Source organism: Tachyglossus aculeatus, chromosome 23, assembly GCF_015852505.1.
Source record: "Tachyglossus aculeatus isolate mTacAcu1 chromosome 23, mTacAcu1.pri, whole genome shotgun sequence".
NCBI classification, from domain to species: Eukaryota; Metazoa; Chordata; class Mammalia; order Monotremata; family Tachyglossidae; genus Tachyglossus; species Tachyglossus aculeatus.
Window position 1 is genome coordinate 43661664 of NC_052088.1, and position 19885 is coordinate 43681548.

Sequence of the window (19885 nt, forward strand, 5' to 3'; positions counted from 1 at the left end):
TAGGTCATGCTGCTTCTCCATAGTCCTGGAAAGATTGTGCTCTTCTCCATTTCTTCTAGTTCTTTGCTCATTCTTCTTGACTGTAGCCTGACATAGTGTCACCTGAAAACGCTGAAGCCAAGAGTTGGAAGTTCTGATCTGTCACATGTCTATCATGTGGACAAAGCTCTTCAAGTGATGAACGTCAATTTCCCTTCCTGAAAATCATGGTGACTTTGCCCTGTGTCTGACACTGTAGGTTCTGAGGAAGATGTATATCTGTTTAAAGCATGATGCTTCTGGGAAAAGTGGTCATTATTACGATACAATGATCCCAAAGAAGAAGAGAACCAGAGTGGTCTAATAGATAGAGCAAGGGACTGGGATCCAGAAAGTCCTGGGTTCTAATGCTGGCTCTCCAACATGTCCGCTGGGTGACTTTGAGCAAATCATTTCATTTCCCTGGGCCTCAGTTAGCTGTAAAATGGGGATTAAGACTGTGAACTCCATATGGGGCATGGACTGTGTCCAACCTGACTAGCCTGTACCTTCTCCAGTGCTTAGTACAGGGCCTGGCACATAGTAAGCACTTAACAGATACCACAAAAAAGTGAACAATCAATTGATCAATTGTACTTATTGAGTGCTTACTATGTGCAGAACAGACTCTAGACTGTAAACTCATTGTGAGCAGGGAATGTGTCTACCAACTCTGTTTCTCTCCCAAGCACTTCGTCCAGTGCTCTGCACACAGTAGGTGCTCAGTAAATATGATTGACTGTACTAAGTGCTTGGGAGAGTACAATATAAGAGAGTTGGTAGAAAGTGGAACTAATCCCCTTCTGTCAGTTCATCAGTGGTATTTGGTGGACTCAAGCAAAAACTCCTCACTCTCGACCTCAAGGCTCTCCATCACCTCGTCCCCTCCTACCTCATCTCCCTTCTCTCCTTCTACAGCCCAGCCCACACCCTCCAATCCTCTGCCGCTAACCTCCTCACTGTACCTCGTTCTTGCCAGTCCCGCCATCGACCCCGGGCCCATGTCCTCCCCCTGGCCAGGAATGCCCTCCCTCCACATATCCGCCAAGCTAGCTCTCTTCTTCCCTTCAAAGCCCTACTGAGAGCTCACCTCCTCCAGGAGGCCTTCCCAAACTGAGCCTCCTTTTTCCTCTCCCCATCCCCCGTCCTACCTCCTTCCCCTCCCCACAGCACCTGTATATATATTTGTACAGATTTATTACTCTATTTATTTTACTTGTACATATTTACTATTGTATTTAGTTTCTTAATGATGTACATCTAGCTTTATTTCTATTTATTCTGATGACTTGATACCCGTCCACATGTTTTGTTTTGTTGTCCGTCTCCCCCTTCTAGACTGTGAGCCCATTGTTCGGTAGGGACCGTCTCTATATGTTGCCAACTTGTACTTCCCAAGTGCTTAGTACAGTGCTCTGCACACAGTAAGCACTCAATAAATACGATTGAATGAATGAATGAATGAATGAATGGACTGTGTCCAACCTGATTTGCTTGTATCCACCCTAGTGCTTAGTACGGTGCCTGCCACAGAGTAAGCACTTACTAAATACCATAGTTACCATTTATTGAGTGCTTACTGTGTGCAGAGCGCTGTACTGAGCAATTGGGAAATATAGAGTTGGTAGAAAGAAGGGAAGAAGGAAACAAAGGAAGGGAGAGAGAGAGAGAAGGAGGAGGAGAGAGGGAGGGAGAAAGAGAGGGAGAGGAAGGAAGGAAGACAAGGAGAGAGAGAAAAGGGGAGATAAAGTCACTGAGATAGAAAGACAAGGAGAGAGAGAGACAGAAAGGGAGAAAGAAAGAGAAAGAAAATAATGCATGCTCTGGGGTCAGAGATCGTGCACCAGAAAACAACATGGCCTAGTGGAAACAGCACATGCCTGGAAGTCAGTGGACCAGAGTTCTGATCCCTCTTCTGCCAATTTCTTGCTGTGTGACTACGGGCAAGTCACTTCACTTCTCTGTGCCTCAGTTGCCTCATCTGTATAATGGGGACTCAATACCCAATCTCCCTCCTATTTAGAGTGGGAGCCCCATGTGGAACAGTTACTGTGTCCAACCTGATAAACTTTGTATCTACCCCAGAGCCGGGCACATAGTAAATGCTTCACAAATACCATAATAATAATGAAAGCAAGGGGAATAAAGTACCTTCAAGAGGCAACAGCAGTTTTGCAAATTGATCATTTTTATGCAAATCCATGAATACATTTGGTTGGTTAATTTCTTTTCATGCCCTTCCATGGGCCAGTGCCCATGCAACCCCACTCTCTTTTATGGTATTTGTTAAGCTCTTACTATGTGCCAGGCAATGTACTAAGCGCTGGGTAGATACAAGATAGTCAGGTTGGACATAGTCCCTGTCCCACATGGGGCTCACAGTCTTAATCCTCAGAATGTGTCAGTTTATTGTTATAGTGTACTCTCCCAAGCATTTAGTACAGTGCTTTGCACACATTAAGCACTCAATAAATACGGTTGAATTAATTTTACAGATGGGATAACTGAGGCGCAGAGAAGGGAAGTGACTTGCCCAAGGTCAACCATCAGGCAAGTGGTGGAGCCAGTATAAGAACCTAGGTCCTTCTGACTCACAGGCCCATTCTTTATCCATTAGGCCCTACTGCTTCTCATTCCTGGAGAAGGATGAGGGAGCAAGAACCCCTGCCACTAGTTGATCTTTGAACTGGTTTTTCAAAGGTGGAGGTCTGGCTCAAGACACACCGTGCATGAAATCCTTCCACTCCAGACTTTTGAGTCCAAGAATCAGTTTGCCTCTGATTCTGTTCCTAGCTTCACGCCTTGAAATGTTGCAGATCACCTCACGACAACTTGGGTTGACGTCTGAGAAATATCCTAATGTAGGGGATGTTGCAGGTTGCCTCAGGTCAACTGACACCCAAGAGATATCCTGATGTAGGAGTCTCTGAGCCGTTTTTGTTTGGTGCCGTGTGTGGTTTTTGGGAGGTTTCTTTTTTTTTACTAACAGGAAGTTCTTGTTTTTTTTTCTTTCTCAGCACAAGCACAACTTTATGGGGGCTGAATATGGTTTGAACTTGTGAAGCTTTAGGTTCTAGGATTCTCATGTCGGTTCTCCACTCTTGTAAAAATGATGAGAAGCAGCATGGCCTAGTGGATAGAGCACGGTCCTGGGAGTCAGAAGGTCATGGGTTAGGGATAGTGGCTCTGCCACTTGTCTGCTGTGTGACCATAGGCAAGTCAATTCACTTCTCTGTGCTTCAGTTCCCTCATCTGTAAAATGGGGATTGAGACTGTGAGCCCTATGTGGGACAGGGACTGTGTCCAAACCGATTATCTTGTATCTTCCCCAGCACTTAGAATAGTACCTGGCACATAGTAAGAGCTTAACAAATGCCATAGTCATTATTATCCAGAATGGTTTTTTAATGTTATTTCTAAAGTGCTTACCACATGCCTACATAGGGCTTAAATCTTAATCGCCATTTTATGGATGAGCTCACTGAGGCACAGAAAGTGCAGTAACTTGCCCTTGGTCACACAGCAGACAAGTGGCAGAGCCCGGATTAGAACCCAGGTCCTTCTGACTTCCAGGCCCAGGCTCTATCCACAAGACCACACTGCTTCTCAATGTTACACATGCTTTGGAATGTTATGCCAGAATAGTTCAAGCATCTGTAATTTTGAAGAAACCTGTGGGCAGAGATGGTGGCCCATGTTGGGGTGAGGGGGGGAAAATTGGGGTTTCATCAGCACCCACAGCTCTCTATTTTTTTTTAGGATATTTGTTAAGCACTTACTATAAGTCACACACTGTTCTAAGATCTGGGGTAGGTACAAATTAATCAGGTCGGACACAGTCCCTGTCTAAGTAGGAGGAAGAACGAGGTTTCCCCATTTTGAGGTTGAGGTAACTGTGGCCCAGAGAAGTGAGATGACTTGCCCAAGTTCATGCAGCAGACAAGTGGAGGAGATGGGATTTGAACCCAGGTCCTCTTATGCCTGTTAGGCTGGTCTGTCTGCTGCAGGGGTCTCTAGATCTCAGGGATGAGCAGGCACTTGGTGTTTGTTCAGCACTGTACTAAGTGCCGGGGTAGATACAAGCTAATCAGGTTGGACACAGTCCCTGTCCCTCACAGGGCTCACAGTCTTAATCCCCATTTTATAGGTGAGGGGACTGAGGCACAGAGAAGTTAAGTGACTTGCCCTAGGTCACAGACAGTAGACAAGTGGCAGAGTGGGGATTAGAACCCAGGTCCTCCTGTCTCCCAGGTCCATGCTCTATCCACACTGCTTTTTGAACTCCGTGCTATTTGGGGATGAAGGCTGCTCGTTCATCGCCTCATCAATCTGTGTCTTTCATTCATTCATTCAATCGTATTTACTGAGTACTTACTGTTTGCAAAGCACTGTACTAAGTGATTGGGGGAGTACAATAGTTATATATATAACAATAGTTATAAACAGGTGGGGCAGCTGCTGACCAAGGGTAACCTTCAGTTTGGGTGGCAACATGGGGCTCTCTCTCTCTCTCCTCTCATCATCATCATCAATCATATGTATTGAGTGCTTACTATGTGCAGAGCACTGTACTAAGCGCTTGGGAAGTACAAATTGGCAACATATAGAGACAGTCCCTACCCAACAGTGGGCTCACAGTCTAAAAGGGGGAGACAGAGAACAAAACCAAACATACTAACAAAATAAAATAAATAAAATAGATATGTACAAGTAGAATAAATAAATAGAGTAATAAATATGTACAAACATATACATATATACAGGTGCTGTGGGGAAGGGAAGGAGGTAAGATGGAGGGGATGGAGAGGGGGACGAGGGGGAGAGGAAGGAAGGGGCTCAGTCTCCTCTCCCCTTTCCCTCATAATTTGCTTTGCAGCAGTGACCTATTGTTTACCCCTTTCTGGACATACGTGTAATGTGGGCAAGGAATGTGTCTGTTGATAGTTATATTGTCCTTTCCCAAGCTCTTAGTACACAGTAAGCTCTCTGCACACAGTAAGCACTCAATAAATATGATTGACTGGTAGTAATGATAGCGGCCTTCCCAAAGGTGGGAATGAGGCACAGACTACTAGTCCATTGCTCCTGGGATGCTGTTTTGCTATCGTTTTGTTCTCCTCCTCCTTTCTTTTGCTCTCGCTTTGTTCTCCTCCCCCTTTATATTCCCCTATTTTGATTATATCCAACAAACTATCACTCTCCCCCTCTTTAAAGACTTATTGACGTCACATCTCCTCCATGAGGTCTTCCCTGACTGAGCCCTCATTTCCTCTTCTCTCACTCCCTTCTGCTTCACCCTGACTTGCTCCCTTTATTTAACCCCCCTCACAGCCCCGCACCACTTACATCCATAGACATCATTTATTGATTTCTCTTCATGTCATCATCATCATCATCATCAATCATATTTATTGAGCGCTTACTATGTGCAGAGCACTGTACTAAGCGCTTGGGAAGTACAAATTGGCAACATATAGAGACAGTCCCTACCCAACAGTGGGCTCACAGTCTAAAAGGGGGAGACAGAGAACAAAACCAAACATACTAACAAAATAAAATAAATAGAATAGATATGTACAAGTAAAATAAATAAATAAATAAATAGAGTAATAAATATGTACAAACATATATACATATATACGGGTGCTGTGGGGAAGGGAAGGAGGTAAGATGGGGGGATGGAGAGGGGGACGAGGGGGAGAGGAAGGAAGGGGCTCAGTCTGGGAAGGCCTCCTGGAGGAGGTGAGCTCTCAGCAGGGCCTTGAAGGGAGGAAGAGAGCTAGCTTGGCGGATGGGCAGAGGGAGGGCATTCCAGGCCCAGGGGATGACGTGGGCCAGGGGTCGATGGCGGGACAGGCGAGAACGAGGTACGGTGAGGAGATTAGCGGTGGAGGAGCGGAGGGTGCGGGCTGGGCTGTAGAAGGAGAGAAGGGAGGTGAGGTAGGAGGGGGCGAGGTGATGGAGAGCCTTGAAGCCCAGGGTGAGGAGTTTCTGCCTTCGTGTCTGTCTCCCTCTCTAGAATGTAAGCTCATTGTGGACAGGGAACGTGTCTATCAACTCTATTATATTATACTCCCCAAGGGCTTAGGACAGTGCTCTGCACAAAGTAATCACTCAAAAAATACCAGCAATTGACTGATGCTTGCTGAGAGGCCAGGCAGTTTTGGTGGCTTCAGGAATGTTAGGAGAATCTTCAATTAAAAGTCAACCCCTCCTTGTTGTCCCCATTCCTCTCCCAACCCCCCTGGAACCTTTTTCTCAAGCCCCCTCCAATTTACAATAATCAAATGAGAAGGTCTTTGCCTTTCTTTTTTATTGGTATTGGTTAAGCGCTTACTATGTGTCAAGCAGCATGCCATAGTGGATAGAGGATGGGCCTGGGAGTCAGAAGATCATGGGTTCTAATTCCAGCTCCGCCACTTGTCTGCTGTGTGACCTTGGTCAAGTCACTTAACTTCTCTGTGACTCAGTTTCCTCATCCGTAAAATGAGGAATGACACTGGGAGTCCCACATGGATCAAGGGATTGTATCCAACCCAATTTGCTTGTATCCACTCCAGCACTTAATACAGCGCATGGCACATAGTAAATGCTTAACAAATACCATTATTATTATTATTAATAAACACTGCTCTAAGCACTGGAGTATGTAAAAATTAATTAGCCTGGACACAATTCCTGTCATGCATGGGGCTAACAGTCTAGGAGGTAGAGCAATTATTTAATCCCCATTTTACTGATGAGGGAACTGTGGTACCAAAAAGTAAAGTGACTTGCCCAAGGTCACACAGTAGAAAATTAGGGGAGCTGGGATTTGAACCTCGGTCTTCTGATTCTTAAACCTGGGCTTAACCCACTAGGCCATGCTGCTTCTACTACAAATCCCACCCAGAGAGGCAGAATGGCCTAGTGGATAGAGCATGGGCCTTGGAGTCAGAAGGACCTGAGTTCTAATACCGCTCCTCCACTTGTCTGCTATGGGACCATAGGCAAGTCAATTCACTTCTCTGGGCCTCAGTTGCCTCATCTGTAAAATGGAGGTGAAGACTGTGAGCCCCATGTAGGACAGGGATTGTGCCTAAACGAATTTGCCTGTCTCCACCCCAGCAGCTCATTCATTCATTCATTCATTCAATCGTATTTATTGAGCACTTACTTTGTGTAGAGCACTATAATAAGCACTTGGAAAGTACAATTCAGAAACAGAGAAAACCCCTAGTTAACAATGGGCTCACAGTCTAGAAGGGGGAGACAGAAAACAAAGCAAAACAAGTAAACAGGAATCAAGAGCATCAAAGCAGATAAATAGAATTATAGCTATATACACAACATTAACAAAATGAATAGAGTAATAAATATGTACAAATATGCACAAGTGTGGGGAGGGGAAGGGGGCAGAGCAGAGGGAGGGAGTGGGGGCGATGGGGAGGGGAGGAGAAGCAGAGGATAAGGGGGGGCTCAGTCTGGGAAGGCCTCCTGGAGGAGGTGAGCTCTCAGTAGGCTTTTGAAGGGAGGAAGAGAGCTAGTTTGGTGAATGTGTGAAGGGAGGGCATTCCAGGCCAGAGGTAGGATGTGGGCCAGGGGTCGATGGCGGGACAGGCAAAAACGAGGCCCAGTGAGGAGGTTAGCGGCTGAGGAGCAGAGTGTGTGGGGTATCCCAGTCTGCCACTCACCTGCTGTGTAACCTTGGGCAAATCACTTTGCTTCTCTGGGGCTCCCATTCTCCAACTTGCACTTGGATCTGTGACTTTGGGACATTTGGTATTTGCCCCACCTCCAACCCCACAGCTTCCCCTCTAGATGATCAGCTCATGAAGGGCAGTGAAGTTGTCTGCTAACTCTGCTCTGTTGTACTCTCCTAAGTGTTAAGTACTCTGCACCAAGGAAGATCTCAAGAAATACCACTGATTGATACTTAGACTGAAAGCCCTATGCAGGACATGGGCTGTGTCCAACGTAGAGAAGCAGTGTGGTGTGACTCAGTGGAAAGAGCATGGGCTTGGGAGTCAGAGCATGTGAGTTCTAATCCCAGCTCTGCCACTTGTCAGCTGTGTTACCTCAGGCAAGTCACTTAACTTCTCTGTACCTCAGTTACCTCATCTGTAAAATGGGGATTAAGACTGTGAGTCCTACGTGGGACAGCCCCATTACCTTGCATCTACCCCAGTGCTTAGAACAGTGCTTGGGACATAGTAAGTGCTTAAAAATGCTATAATAATAATAATAATTCATTTGTATCTACCCCAGTGCTTAGAATAGTATTTGATGAATTCAATAACAAATTAAATTCAATAACAAATATTGAATTTTAGAGAGAAGCAGCATGACCTATTGGATAAAGCACAGGCCTGGGAGTCAGAAGGTCCTGGGTTCTAATATCACTCCTCCATTTGTCTGCTATGTGACCATAGGCAAGTCAATTCACTTCTCTGGGCCCCAGTTCCCTCATCTGTAAAATGGAGGTGAAGACTTTGAGCCCCATGTGGGACAAGGATTGTGCCTAAACAAATTTGCCTATATCCACCCCAGCAGCTAGTACAATGCCTGGCATGCAGTAAGTGCTTAACAAATACAATAACAATAATAGTACTATATATGTAATATATGATAATATATAATAATATGATAAGAATATTGTAATATATTGTTATGTACCATACAATATACTACATAATATGTTATACAATACAATAATATAATGTGATAATGGTAATGTTATAAAATAAATATATAACAATAGATATGTACATATTATATAATATAATGATGTAAAATTTTAATAATAAAAATAATGTGTAGTAATATTTATCAGGTGATTGGTCCTTGAATACATCCTGTTTCTATACCCTAACCAGCTGTTTCCTACCCAAAGGAGAGAGGTCAAACCAAAACGAAATGTTGAATGAATTGATTATTGCTTTTCATTCATTCATTTAATCATATTTATTGAGCACTGACTGTGTGCAGAGCCTGTACTAAGCACTTGGGAGAGTACAATACGACTATAAGCAGACACATGCTCTTCCCACCACAAGCTTTTTTTCTTTTCTTACTGGTCACTGGCCAGGATCTCTGCCCCGGTGACCATCACTGTTCTGGCTTCCCCCTCAGGTCATCCCACCTGTCTGCAGTTCACCCTGAACATGACCGAAGCCGTCAAAACCTACAAGTGGCAGTGCATCGAATGCAAATCCTGCATCCTCTGCGGCACCTCAGAGAACGACGTGAGTCTACGGTCCTTCTCAATCCATCAGTGGTATTCATTGAGCGCTTACCGTTTACAGAGCCCTGGACTAATTGCTTGGGAGATCCCAGTAGAACAGAGTTGGGAGACATATTTTCATTTGTTCATTCATTCAATCGTATTTATTGAGCATTACTGTGTGCAAAGCCCCATACTAAGTGCTTGGGAGAGTACAATACAACAACAAATTGACAAGTTCCCTGCCCACAATGAGCTTACAGTCTAGAGCTTATAGGGGAAGCAGCATGGTGAAGTGGATAGAGCAGAAGCCTGGCAGTCAGAAGGTCTAATACCAACTCCACCACTAGTCTGCTGTGTGACCTTAAGGAAGTCTCTTCACTTCTCTGTGCCCCAGTTACCTCATCTGTAAAATGAGGATGGAGACTGTGAACCCATTGTTGTGTAGGGACCGTCTCTATATGTTGCCAGTTTGTACTTTCCAAGTGCTTAGTACAGTGCTCTGCACACAGGAAGTGCTCAATAAATACGATTGAATGAATGAGACTGTGAACCCTATGCGGGACAAGGACTGTGTCCAAACCTATTTGCTTGTGTCCACCCCAGCACATAGTAAGTGCTTAAGAAATATATTATTATTATTATTATTATTATTATTATTATTATTATTGTTGTTGTTATTATTATTGGAAGTTCCCCCTTGCCCCCCCATCAGATTGGGCAAACCAGGTCCCTAAATCCATCAATGATGTTTATTGAGTGCTTGCTGTGTGACGAGCACTGGACTAAGCACTCAGAAGAGTACAATATAGCAGAGTTGGTAGACACATACCCTGCCCAGAACAATCAGAGGTATTTATTAAGTGTTTACTCTGTGCAAAGCAATGTACTGAGCTCTCAGTGGAGTACAATATAACAGAGTTGGTAGACATGTTCCCTGCCACCAACAATTAAAAGTTTGGGGGTTTTTTAGCACTTATTGTGTTCAGAGTACCATATTAATAACAGTCACATTCCCTCTGCCCTCGTTGAGACTACAGTCTAAAGGGGGAGGCAGATATTAATAGAAATAAATAAATGACAGATATGGACATAAGTGCTGTGGGACTGAAGGAGGGATGAATAAAGGATACAAATCCAAGTGCAGGTGCCATCTAGAAGGGAGTGGGAGTAGAGGAAATGAGGGTTTAGTCAGGGAAGGCCTCTTGGAGGAGATGTGCCTTCAATAAGGCTTTGGAGGGGAGAATGAAAGTCTGTCTTTTTTTTCCAATTTGTTAAGCATTTACTATTTACCAGGCACTGTACTAAACTCTGGGGTAGGTATAAGCTAATCAGTTTGGACACAGCCCCTGTCTCACATGGGCCTCACAGTCTTAATCCCCATTTTACAGATGAGGTATCTGAGGCCCAGAGAAGTGAAGTTGACTTGCCCAAGGTCACACAGCAGACAAATGGCAGATCTAGGATTAGAACCCAGTTCCTTCTGATTCCCAGGCCTGTGCTGTACCCACTAGGCCATGCCGCTTCTGTCTGTCCAACATGAAGGGACAGGGAATTCAGTGTTTTCCTGCTGGGATAATAGAGCCTGGGTTGGGGGTGGAAATGGGAGAATTGGGGTGGGGGTTGGGAAGTCCTTTCTGAACAGGAAAATCTTCTGCAGAGGAGATTGTCACCTTGCCTGGTGACAGATGTAATGATTAGTAGAATCACTGTCATGGCAGGTGAACCAGAGGACAAGGATGATTATCCCTGGTGATTATCCCGTCCTATCTCCAGCCACACTGACAAGTAGATGAGAAGAAGTGTTGCCTAGTGGAAAGAGCCTGGGCCTGACAGTCAAAGGACCTGAATTCTCATCCCAACTCCATCACTTGTCAGCTCAGTGACCTTGGAAATGTCACTTCACTTCTCTGGGCCTCAGTCACATCATCGGTAAAATAGGGATTAAGAATGCTGGCCCCTTGTGGGACAGGGTCAGTGACCAACCTGATTAGCTTGTCTCTACCCCAGTGCTTAGTACAGTGCCTGTCCATAGTAAGCACTTAACAAATGCCATAAAAAAGTTGATTGGAAGGAGGGGGGATGGGGTCCCTATATTTAAAATCTGGGCATGATAAATCAGCCAATGGTATTTATTGAGCGCATACTGTTTGCAGAGGACTGTACTAAGTGCTTGGGAGAGTCCCATGTAACAGAATCAGCAGACATGTTCCCTGCCCATAATGAGCATGATGGGACCTGAGTCAGGCCATGGAGACCGGCTAACACTGCCATTCATTCATTCAGTTGTATTTATTGATCACTAACTTTGTCCAAAACACTGTACTAAACGCTTGGGTGAGTACACTTTATCTCTCCCCATCTCCAGCCACACTGACAAGGTCACCACCCTCACTGAGAAGGTCACCTCCTGCCTTGGTTTTAGTTGGCCACACAATTTAAGTCTAGAATGTCCTGTTGGCTGTAAAAATCAGGACCTAGTGGAGAGAGCCTGGGCCTGGGAGTCAGAAGGACCTGGGTTCCAATCCCGGCTCTGCCACTTGTCTGCTGTGTGACCTTGGACAAGTCACTTCACTTCTCTGGGCCTCAGTCACCTCATCTATAAAATAGAGCTAAGACTGTGAGCCCCATGTGGGACATGGACTGGGTCAAACCTAATTAGCTTGTTTCCACCCCAGTGCTTAATAAGGTGTCTGGCAGGTAGTAAGTGCTTAACAAATACCATTAAAAAAAGCAGATGGGCATGATAATCAACCAATCAATAGTATGTTCTGAGGGTTCATTAAGTGCTTGGGGGAGTCCAATAGCACAGAATTAGCAGACATGCTTCTTGCTCGTAATGAGCATGATGGGAATTGAGTCAGGCCATGGAGACAAACGGGCCCGGTGGTTATCCCGTCCCATCTCAAGCCACACTGGTAAGGTCACCACTCACCTTGGTTTCTCTAGAGCTCAGAATTTTAAGTCTAGAATGTCCTGTTGGATGTAAAAATCATGCCCTGGTGGCTAGACCCTGGGCCTGGGTTGATTCATTCATTTATTCAATTGTATTTACTGAGTGCTTACTGTGTGCAGAGCACTGTACTAAGCACTTGGGAAAGTACAAGAGAACAATAAAGAGACAAATTTCCTGAGCTGACAATGAGCTGACAATCTAGAGGGAAGCTTGTATCTACATCAGTGCTTTCTACAGTGCCTGGCACAGAGTAAGCACTTAACAAATGCTATTAAAAAGAAATCAATCATATTTATTGAGCACTTACTGTGTACAGAGCACTATACTAAGTGCTCGGGAAAGCACAATATAGCATATTTGATAGGCACATCCCCTGCCTTCAATGAGCTTACAGTCTAGCCCTCTCTATGACTTTGGGCAAGTTGCTCAACTTCTTTGTTCCTCAGTTTCCTCATTGGTAAAATGCAGAAAAAAATATTTTTCTTTCTCCTACTTAGATTGTGGCCCCAGTGTGGGATGAGGATTGTGTCCAGCCTGACTACCTTGCATGTGCCCCAGCCCTTATCATTGTTATTGCTATTATTATCATTATTGCTATTATCATTTAATTATATCTGTTAATCACTTTCTGTGTGTAAAGCAATGTACTAAGCTCTGGGGTCGAATCAAATTAAACAAGTTGGACATATTCATTCATTCATTCAATCATATTTACTGAGCACTTACTGTGTGCAGAGCACTGTACTGAGTGCTTGGAAAGTACAATTCGGCAAGAGGCAATCCCTGCCCAACAACAGGCTCACATTCTAGAAGGGGGGAAACAGACAACAAAACAAAACAAACAAGTAAACAGGCATCAATAGCGTCAATATAAATATATAGGATTATAGATGAATACACATCATTAATAAAATAAATAGAATAATAAATTTGTACAAATATACACAAGTGACGTGGGGCAGGAAGGGGGGATAGAGCAGAGGGAGGGAGTCGGGGCGATGGGAAGGAGAGGAGGAGCAGAGGAAAAGTAGGGGATTAGTCTGGGAAGGCCTCCTGGAGGAGATGAGCTTTCAGTAGGGCTTTGAAAGGGGAGTGTGCTAGTTTGGTGAACGTGAGGAAGGAGGGCATCCAGGCCAGAAGTAACACATGGGCTAGGGGTTGATGGCGAGGCAGGTGAGAATGAGGCACAGTGAGAAGGTTTAGCAGCAAAGGAATGGAGCGTGCAGGCTGGGCTGTAGAAGGAGAGAAGGGAGGTGAGGTAGGAGGGGGCAAGGGGATGGAGAACTTTGAAGCCAATAGTGTGAGGAGGTATTGCTGGATACGAAGGTAGATGGGAAACCACTGGAGATTTTTGAGGAGGGGGGTGACATGACCCGAGTGTTTCTATATAAAGATAATCCGGGCAGCAAAGTGAAGTATAGACTGAAGTGGGGAGAGACGGGAGGTTGGAAGATCAGAGAGGAGGCTGATGTAGTAATCCAGTCAGGATAAGGTGAGTGATTATACTAACAAGGTAGCGGCTTAGATGGAGAGAAAATGGCAGATCTCTGCAATGTGGTGAAGGTGAGAAAGGCAAGTTTTGGTGACGGATTGGATATGTGAGGTGAATGTGAGAGCGGAGTCCAGGATGACACCGAGTTTGTGGACTTGTGAGACGGGAAGGATGGTAGTACTGTCCACAGTGACAGGAAAATCAGGGAGAAGGCAGTATTTGGTAGGGAAGATAAGGTGATCTGTCTTGGACATGTGGAATTTTAGGGGTGGAAGTGGGGCTTACTCTCTAAGTAGGAGGGACAGCAGGTACTGAATCCCCATTTTACAGTTGAGGAGACTGAGGCACAGAGGAGTGTTGTGACTTGTCCAAGATCACACAGTGAGCACTTAGCAACAGCAGGGGTTAGAACCCAGGTCCTCTGACTCCCAGGCCCGTGCCTGGGATGGTAATAATAGTATTTTTTAAGCTCTTCCTACATGTCAAGCACTGTTCTGAATGCTGGGGTAGATACAAGTTAATCAGGTTGGACACAGTCCCTGTCTCACATGGCACATGGGGCTGACATTCTTAGTCACTATTTTACAGATGAGGTAATGAGGCCCAGAGAAGTGAAGTGACTTGTTCCAGGTCACACAACAGACAAGTGGTGGACCCAGGATTAGAACCCAGGTCCTTCTGACTTCCAGGCCTGTGCTCTATCCACTAGGCAACCCTGCTTCTCCTTTATTGAGAGCACTGCTTCTCCTTTATCTGTGTACAGAACACTGTACTAAGCACTTGGGAAAGTATAATATAAAAGACACATTCCCTGCCCACAATGAGTTTACAATCTAGAGAGGGAGACAGACATTACTATAAATAAATGATGGGTGGGTTGGAGTTGAGGGAGGGGTGAATGAAGGTTGGAAATTCAAGTGCAAAGGTGACACAGGAGGGAGTGGGAGAAGAGGAAATGAGGGCTTAGTCAGGGAAGGCCTCTTGGAGGAGTTGTGCCTTCAATAAAGGCTTTGAAGGTGGAAAGAGAGATGTTCTGTCTGATATGAAGAGGGAGGGGTTTCCAGGCAGAGGCAGGACATGGATGAGAGGTTTGTTTAATCCTCTACGGATTGAGACACTAGGCATTTGAGGAGCAAAGCTGTTTTTAAGGTGATATGCAAGGGACAAAGGACAACAGTGCCTACTAGGAAGGTTACACCTTTAACTTATCACAGTGAGACTCAATTGTGGAATTGTAAAACCGATACCAAATGCTAGGCAGACACCAAGGAAATGAAGGAGACTTTGTGACTTTAATAATAACAATAATAGTGGTATTTGTTAAGTGCTTACTATGTGCCAAGCACTGTACTGAGTGCTGGGGGCAGAGACAAGATAATCAGATCCCACCTGGGGCTCACAGTCTAAATAGGAGGGAGAACAGGTGTTGTATCCCCATTCTTCAGATGAGGGAATTGAGGCTCAGAGAAGTGAAGTGATTTGTTCCAGGTCACACAGTGGACAAGAGGTGGAGTTGGGATAAGAACCCAGGTCATTCTGATGCCCAGGCCTGGGATCTAGCCATGAGGCTACAGTGCTGCTCTGTTGACCTCTGTCTCGCTCTCTCAGTGCCCCCTAAGGGCTATGTGTACCACACTGCCCACTGCAGGGACCTAAACTGCATTTGCCAAGAAGCCCGAGTTCTCCTTACCCAGACTCCCCTTTCTCAGGGGAAGTGTAAGCCCAAGGTGGGGCATGGTGACATGTGGCCATCAACTCCTGGAGTACTGGTCGCCATCGGTTTTGGTTTTATTCTGTCAGAGCTAATCTCTCCCTTCCTTTTTTTCCCTCTCTCTCTCCCCTCACTCCCCTCTCTTTTCCTCTCTCTCCCCCTCTCCCCCCTCTCCCCCTCTCTCCCCTCACTCCCCTCTCTCTTTGTCTCTCCCCTCTCTCATCTCCCTCTCTCTCCCTTTCCCTCCCCTTTCTCCTTCTCTCTCTCCCCTCCATCCTCTTCCCACTTTCTCTCTCTCTCCATCTCTCCCTTTGCTCTCCTTCTCTTCTCCTCTCTCTTTCCCCCCTCTGTCCCTCTCCTTCTCTCCGCTCTTCCCCCTCTCTCCCCTCCCTCTGCCCTCTCTCTTCCTCTCTCCCGCTGTTTCTCCCTCTCCCCCCTCCTTCCCTCTGTCTCTTCCCCTCCGTCTTTCCTTTCCCCTCTCATTCTCTCTCCATCCCCTTTCTCCCCTCTTTTCCCTCTCTCTCCTCCCTCATCCTCTCCCCTCTCCCTCCTTCTCCTCCTTTCTCTCCCCCTCCCTCTCTCTCTCTCCCCCACCCACGCTGCCCCATTGTTTCCGACCTCCTTTTCTGCCCCAGGACCAGCTGCTGTTCTGTGATGACTGTGACCGTGGCTATCACATGTACTGCTTAAACCCCCCTGTGGCTGAACCTCCGGAAGGTAATGGCCTGTGGAAGTCGACAGGAAAGCTCCTGAGGCTATGGAGAAGAATCACCAACTCCTCGGGGGAGGGGAGAGAGACAGACAGCATGAGGCTTCAGCAGGATGATAGAGCAGAATCCCCACCCCGATCAATCTGTCAATCAATCAATGATATTTACTGAGCACTTACTGTGTGCAGAGTACTGTAGGTGGGAGAGTATTTTCCCACAGAGTTGGTAGACGTACTCCCTGCCCACAAAGAGATAGTACAGAGAGGGACATTAGTACAGAGGCAGACATTAATATAAATCAATAAATTATGGATATTTACATTTAGTGCTGTGGGGTTAAGGGTGGGGTGAATAAGTGCAAGGCGTAGGGGAGAGGATTAGTCTGGAATGTGTTTGTGGGAATATGGTTCAGGGAAAAAAGCACAGCCCTGGGTTCTAATTCTGGCTCTGCCACTTGCCCGCTGTGTGACCTCGGGCAAATCACTTAACGTCTCTGGGCCTCACTTTCCTCATCTGTAAAATGGGGATTCACAACCTCAACTCCTTCCTGTTTCGACTGTGAGCCCCATATGGTCAGATCAGATTATGTTGAATCTACCCCAGCACTTAATACAGCACTGGGCACATAGTGAGCACTGAACAGCTGCCACAGTGATTACTAATGATGGAAATCTCAATATGGGTAGGGAGACCAAAGACTGTCCAGGCAGTGAAGCCTGAAACACAGGGGGCAGGATCCGGTTCTAGGTCAAGGAAATTTGGGCATCCAGTTAGACCATAGGGACTGGGGGAGATAGAGGGAGCTCATGGGGCCATGGAAAACACTGAATGTTGGTTGGTGGGTTGGACAGAAAATGAGGTGAGGAATCAAAGTTCCCAGCATGCTTTGCAGATCACTCACATCCAAGGAAGCGTTTCCCAGAGACCGGGATCATATTTTGCCACCGTGTTGGGGCAAGGCCCAGGGAACTGGGGACAGGTCACACCCCTGAATTAAGGGAGAAGGCGTTGATTTGGTGGGGGTGTCTGGTGGCTGGATCTAACCAGGGTCTGCAGAAAGGGGTAGCTCACTAACCCCAGCCTCTTTCTTTTGCTTTGTAGGGAGCTGGAGTTGCCACTTGTGCTGGGAGCTGCTCAAGGAGAAGGCATCTGCCTTTGGATGCCGGGCCTGAGGGTCTCCAAGGATTGAGGGGAGTTGGGGAGGGGGTATTTCCTCACAGAGAAGCAGTACCACCGCACAATCTCCCAACCCCACAAACCCCCACTCCCACATACCAAGACAGAAACACAAACAAAAACAAATGGTCTCAGAGAGACCCGGACACTGGAAAACAAGACACGGTATTTAGTTCCCTCCCACGTGTAGCTTTCCTTCTTCAGATGTTTCCCGCCCCCCTACCTTAGTTCTCCTAGCTGGAACACAGACTTTCCATACAAAAAGTCCCCTGCCTTGAGCCTTCCCACCATCTCCCAGTTCCCGACCCTTTCCCGCTGGCTCCCATAAGAGGGAGAAGCAGTTCCACGGATTTCAAACAGTCAGTCTTTTGTGCAGTCTGGTGTTTTTATGTTTCCTTTGTTCCAGATTAAAAGAACACATCTCTCCCCGAATCCCAACATGAAACAATGCTCTCCACTCCAAACTCTCATTGGATGGGATACTCGAGTGACATACTAGATTCTAAGGGTGTATGTCAGGGAGTAGGCGGGGAGATGAGGGTCTGGGATACCCCAGAAGCCAGGCATAAAACACTGGGCTAAGTGGAGCTCGAGTTGGCAACTCCTGTACTTTCTTGTCACCCCACAAGATGGCTTCTTTGGGGAGTGCTAACTCGTTGAATCACATGATTGGATGGTGAGCATTTGTCTAGATAATTGAGGGACTTGAGACCCAGACCACAGTTGACTTCAGGGAAGGAAAAGAGAAGGGGACAGCAGTTGGACCTCTGAATGAAAGGTTAAAGAATCTTGTTTCCAACGAAACTGGCATCAGAGTGTGGTTCAGCTCTCCCTGGTAGGACTCCAGTTGGATGTGGAATTTGCGGGGGGACCATCATGTTGGCTGATGCTGATTCCCCTCCCCAGAGTGTGTGCAGGATGGCAAGCCAGGAGTGTGTGAGGTGACCCACGAAAGAACCCAGCCATCTTCTGATCCCGGTTGGCCCCAGGACAACAATGTCGATGAGCGTCACCTCCGCAAAAGCAACACAGAAAGGGATCAGTAACAGACCCACAGAATTGCCAGCTTCAGGAATGACCTGGACGCAAAGAATACATATGGGGTTCCAGAGATGAAGGTCCTTAGAAGCAGGAGATGGCCCAGTGCAATGGATTCTGGGACAGCAGCCCGAGATGGGTTCAGAATCATGGCCCATTCCCGACAAGGGCTTGGAAGATCTGGCACCCAGAGGGTGAGCGTCTCGATGAACTCTGTCTCCCTGCAGTCAGCAGAGTCTCCCCTGGCCCAGCACAAGAAGCCAGTGCTGATTCTAGTTTGCTGTTACTGGAGAATCTCCTGCCCCAAGAGTCAGAAACATTGGCCAGGTCCGGGCCTGGAATGCTACTGCTTTTGGAGGGATTTCTCGTTACTCACACTGTTTTCTTCCTGGAGATCAAATGCAACCTCAACAGAGTGGGCCGGTTTTTTTTCCCTTCCCTCTGCACCTGCCTGTCTGTAGTGCCCCTTGACAAGGGGTGAGTGTCATTCTCCTGGAAAGGAACGTAGACTCGGGTTGAAGAGGCGTGGGTGAGGTGGAAATCACATTTTCCCCTCTCGACATCTTCACCAGGTTAGAAATTACATCTTCTAGAGGATCAGGTATTTAAGGAACTTGTTTTGGAAGCCTGCTTCCTCTAAAATTAAGCCCTAACTCACTTCCAGCCTTTTTTTCACCTGAGACAGTGAACTCAGACTGGTAGCAGGTCACTTTGGGTTCAGGGGTGGGTTGACTTTCTAGTTTTCCTGCACAGCCCCAAGTGAAGTTTCTCAATATCCCTTGGAAAATAATTATTGGTTAAAAAAAAGGACATTCAGATTTTCAGTTGAATTTTGGGACCTAAATAGTGCAGGTGCTTCAAACTCAAAAATGGAAAGGAAAAAGCAAAAACAGAAACATCCTAAACCTAAATTTTGAGTACTGTGCAGTGAGTAGCAGCATGGCCTAATGGAAAGAGCCCAGGCCTGGGAGTCAGATGGGCTTGGGTTCCTATCCCAGCTCCACCACTTGTCTAATGTGTGACTTTGGGCAAGTCACTTTACTTCTCTTTGCCTCAATTACCTCATCTGTAAAATAGGGATTAACATGGCGAGCCTCATGTGGGACAGGGATTGTGTCCAACCTGATTAACTTATATCTGTTTCAGTGCTTAGAATATCTATTTCAGTGCTTAGAATAGTGCTTGGTACATAGTAAGCCCTTAACTAGTGTCAATATTGTTAGTATTATTAATCTTGAGGTAAGGGTGTCTCTCAAGAGTGGAGTGTGGGAGTAACCAGCAGCACACTGAAGCCTGGGATGGTCACTTCACTCTTCTCAGGCCTGAGGGAAGCTCGTTATGGGCAGTAAATGTGTGTCCACTGATTCTGTTGTATTCCTCTCTCCCGAGTGCTTAGTACAATGCTCTGAACATAGTAAGCGCTCAGTAAATGCCATTACTTGATTAATTGAGAAGGTTTCGAGGTTATGCTACCTCACAGGTGACTATTGTAGCCACAAAGAGCTGAGGAAGATTTAAGTGTGCAAGGCTTCAGAAAGGTAACAGGAGTGGAGATCTTTGATAATGAATCAATCAATTAATC

The 19885-nt window shown here is 46.1% G+C and overlaps 1 protein-coding gene across 1 annotated transcript in view; it reads left to right on the forward strand.

The window, feature by feature from the left end:
* Positions 1–18011, forward strand: part of DPF3 (double PHD fingers 3) — a 199708-nt gene extending 181697 nt beyond the window's left edge. The window contains exons 10-12 of the mRNA XM_038765589.1: positions 9130–9242; positions 16015–16096; positions 17191–18011. Of these exons, the coding sequence (XP_038621517.1) occupies positions 9130–9242; positions 16015–16096; positions 17191–17261 (266 nt within the window). The 3' untranslated portion in view covers positions 17262–18011. The remainder of the gene's footprint in view (positions 1–9129; positions 9243–16014; positions 16097–17190) is intronic.
* The last annotated feature ends 1874 nt before the right edge of the window (positions 18012–19885 follow it).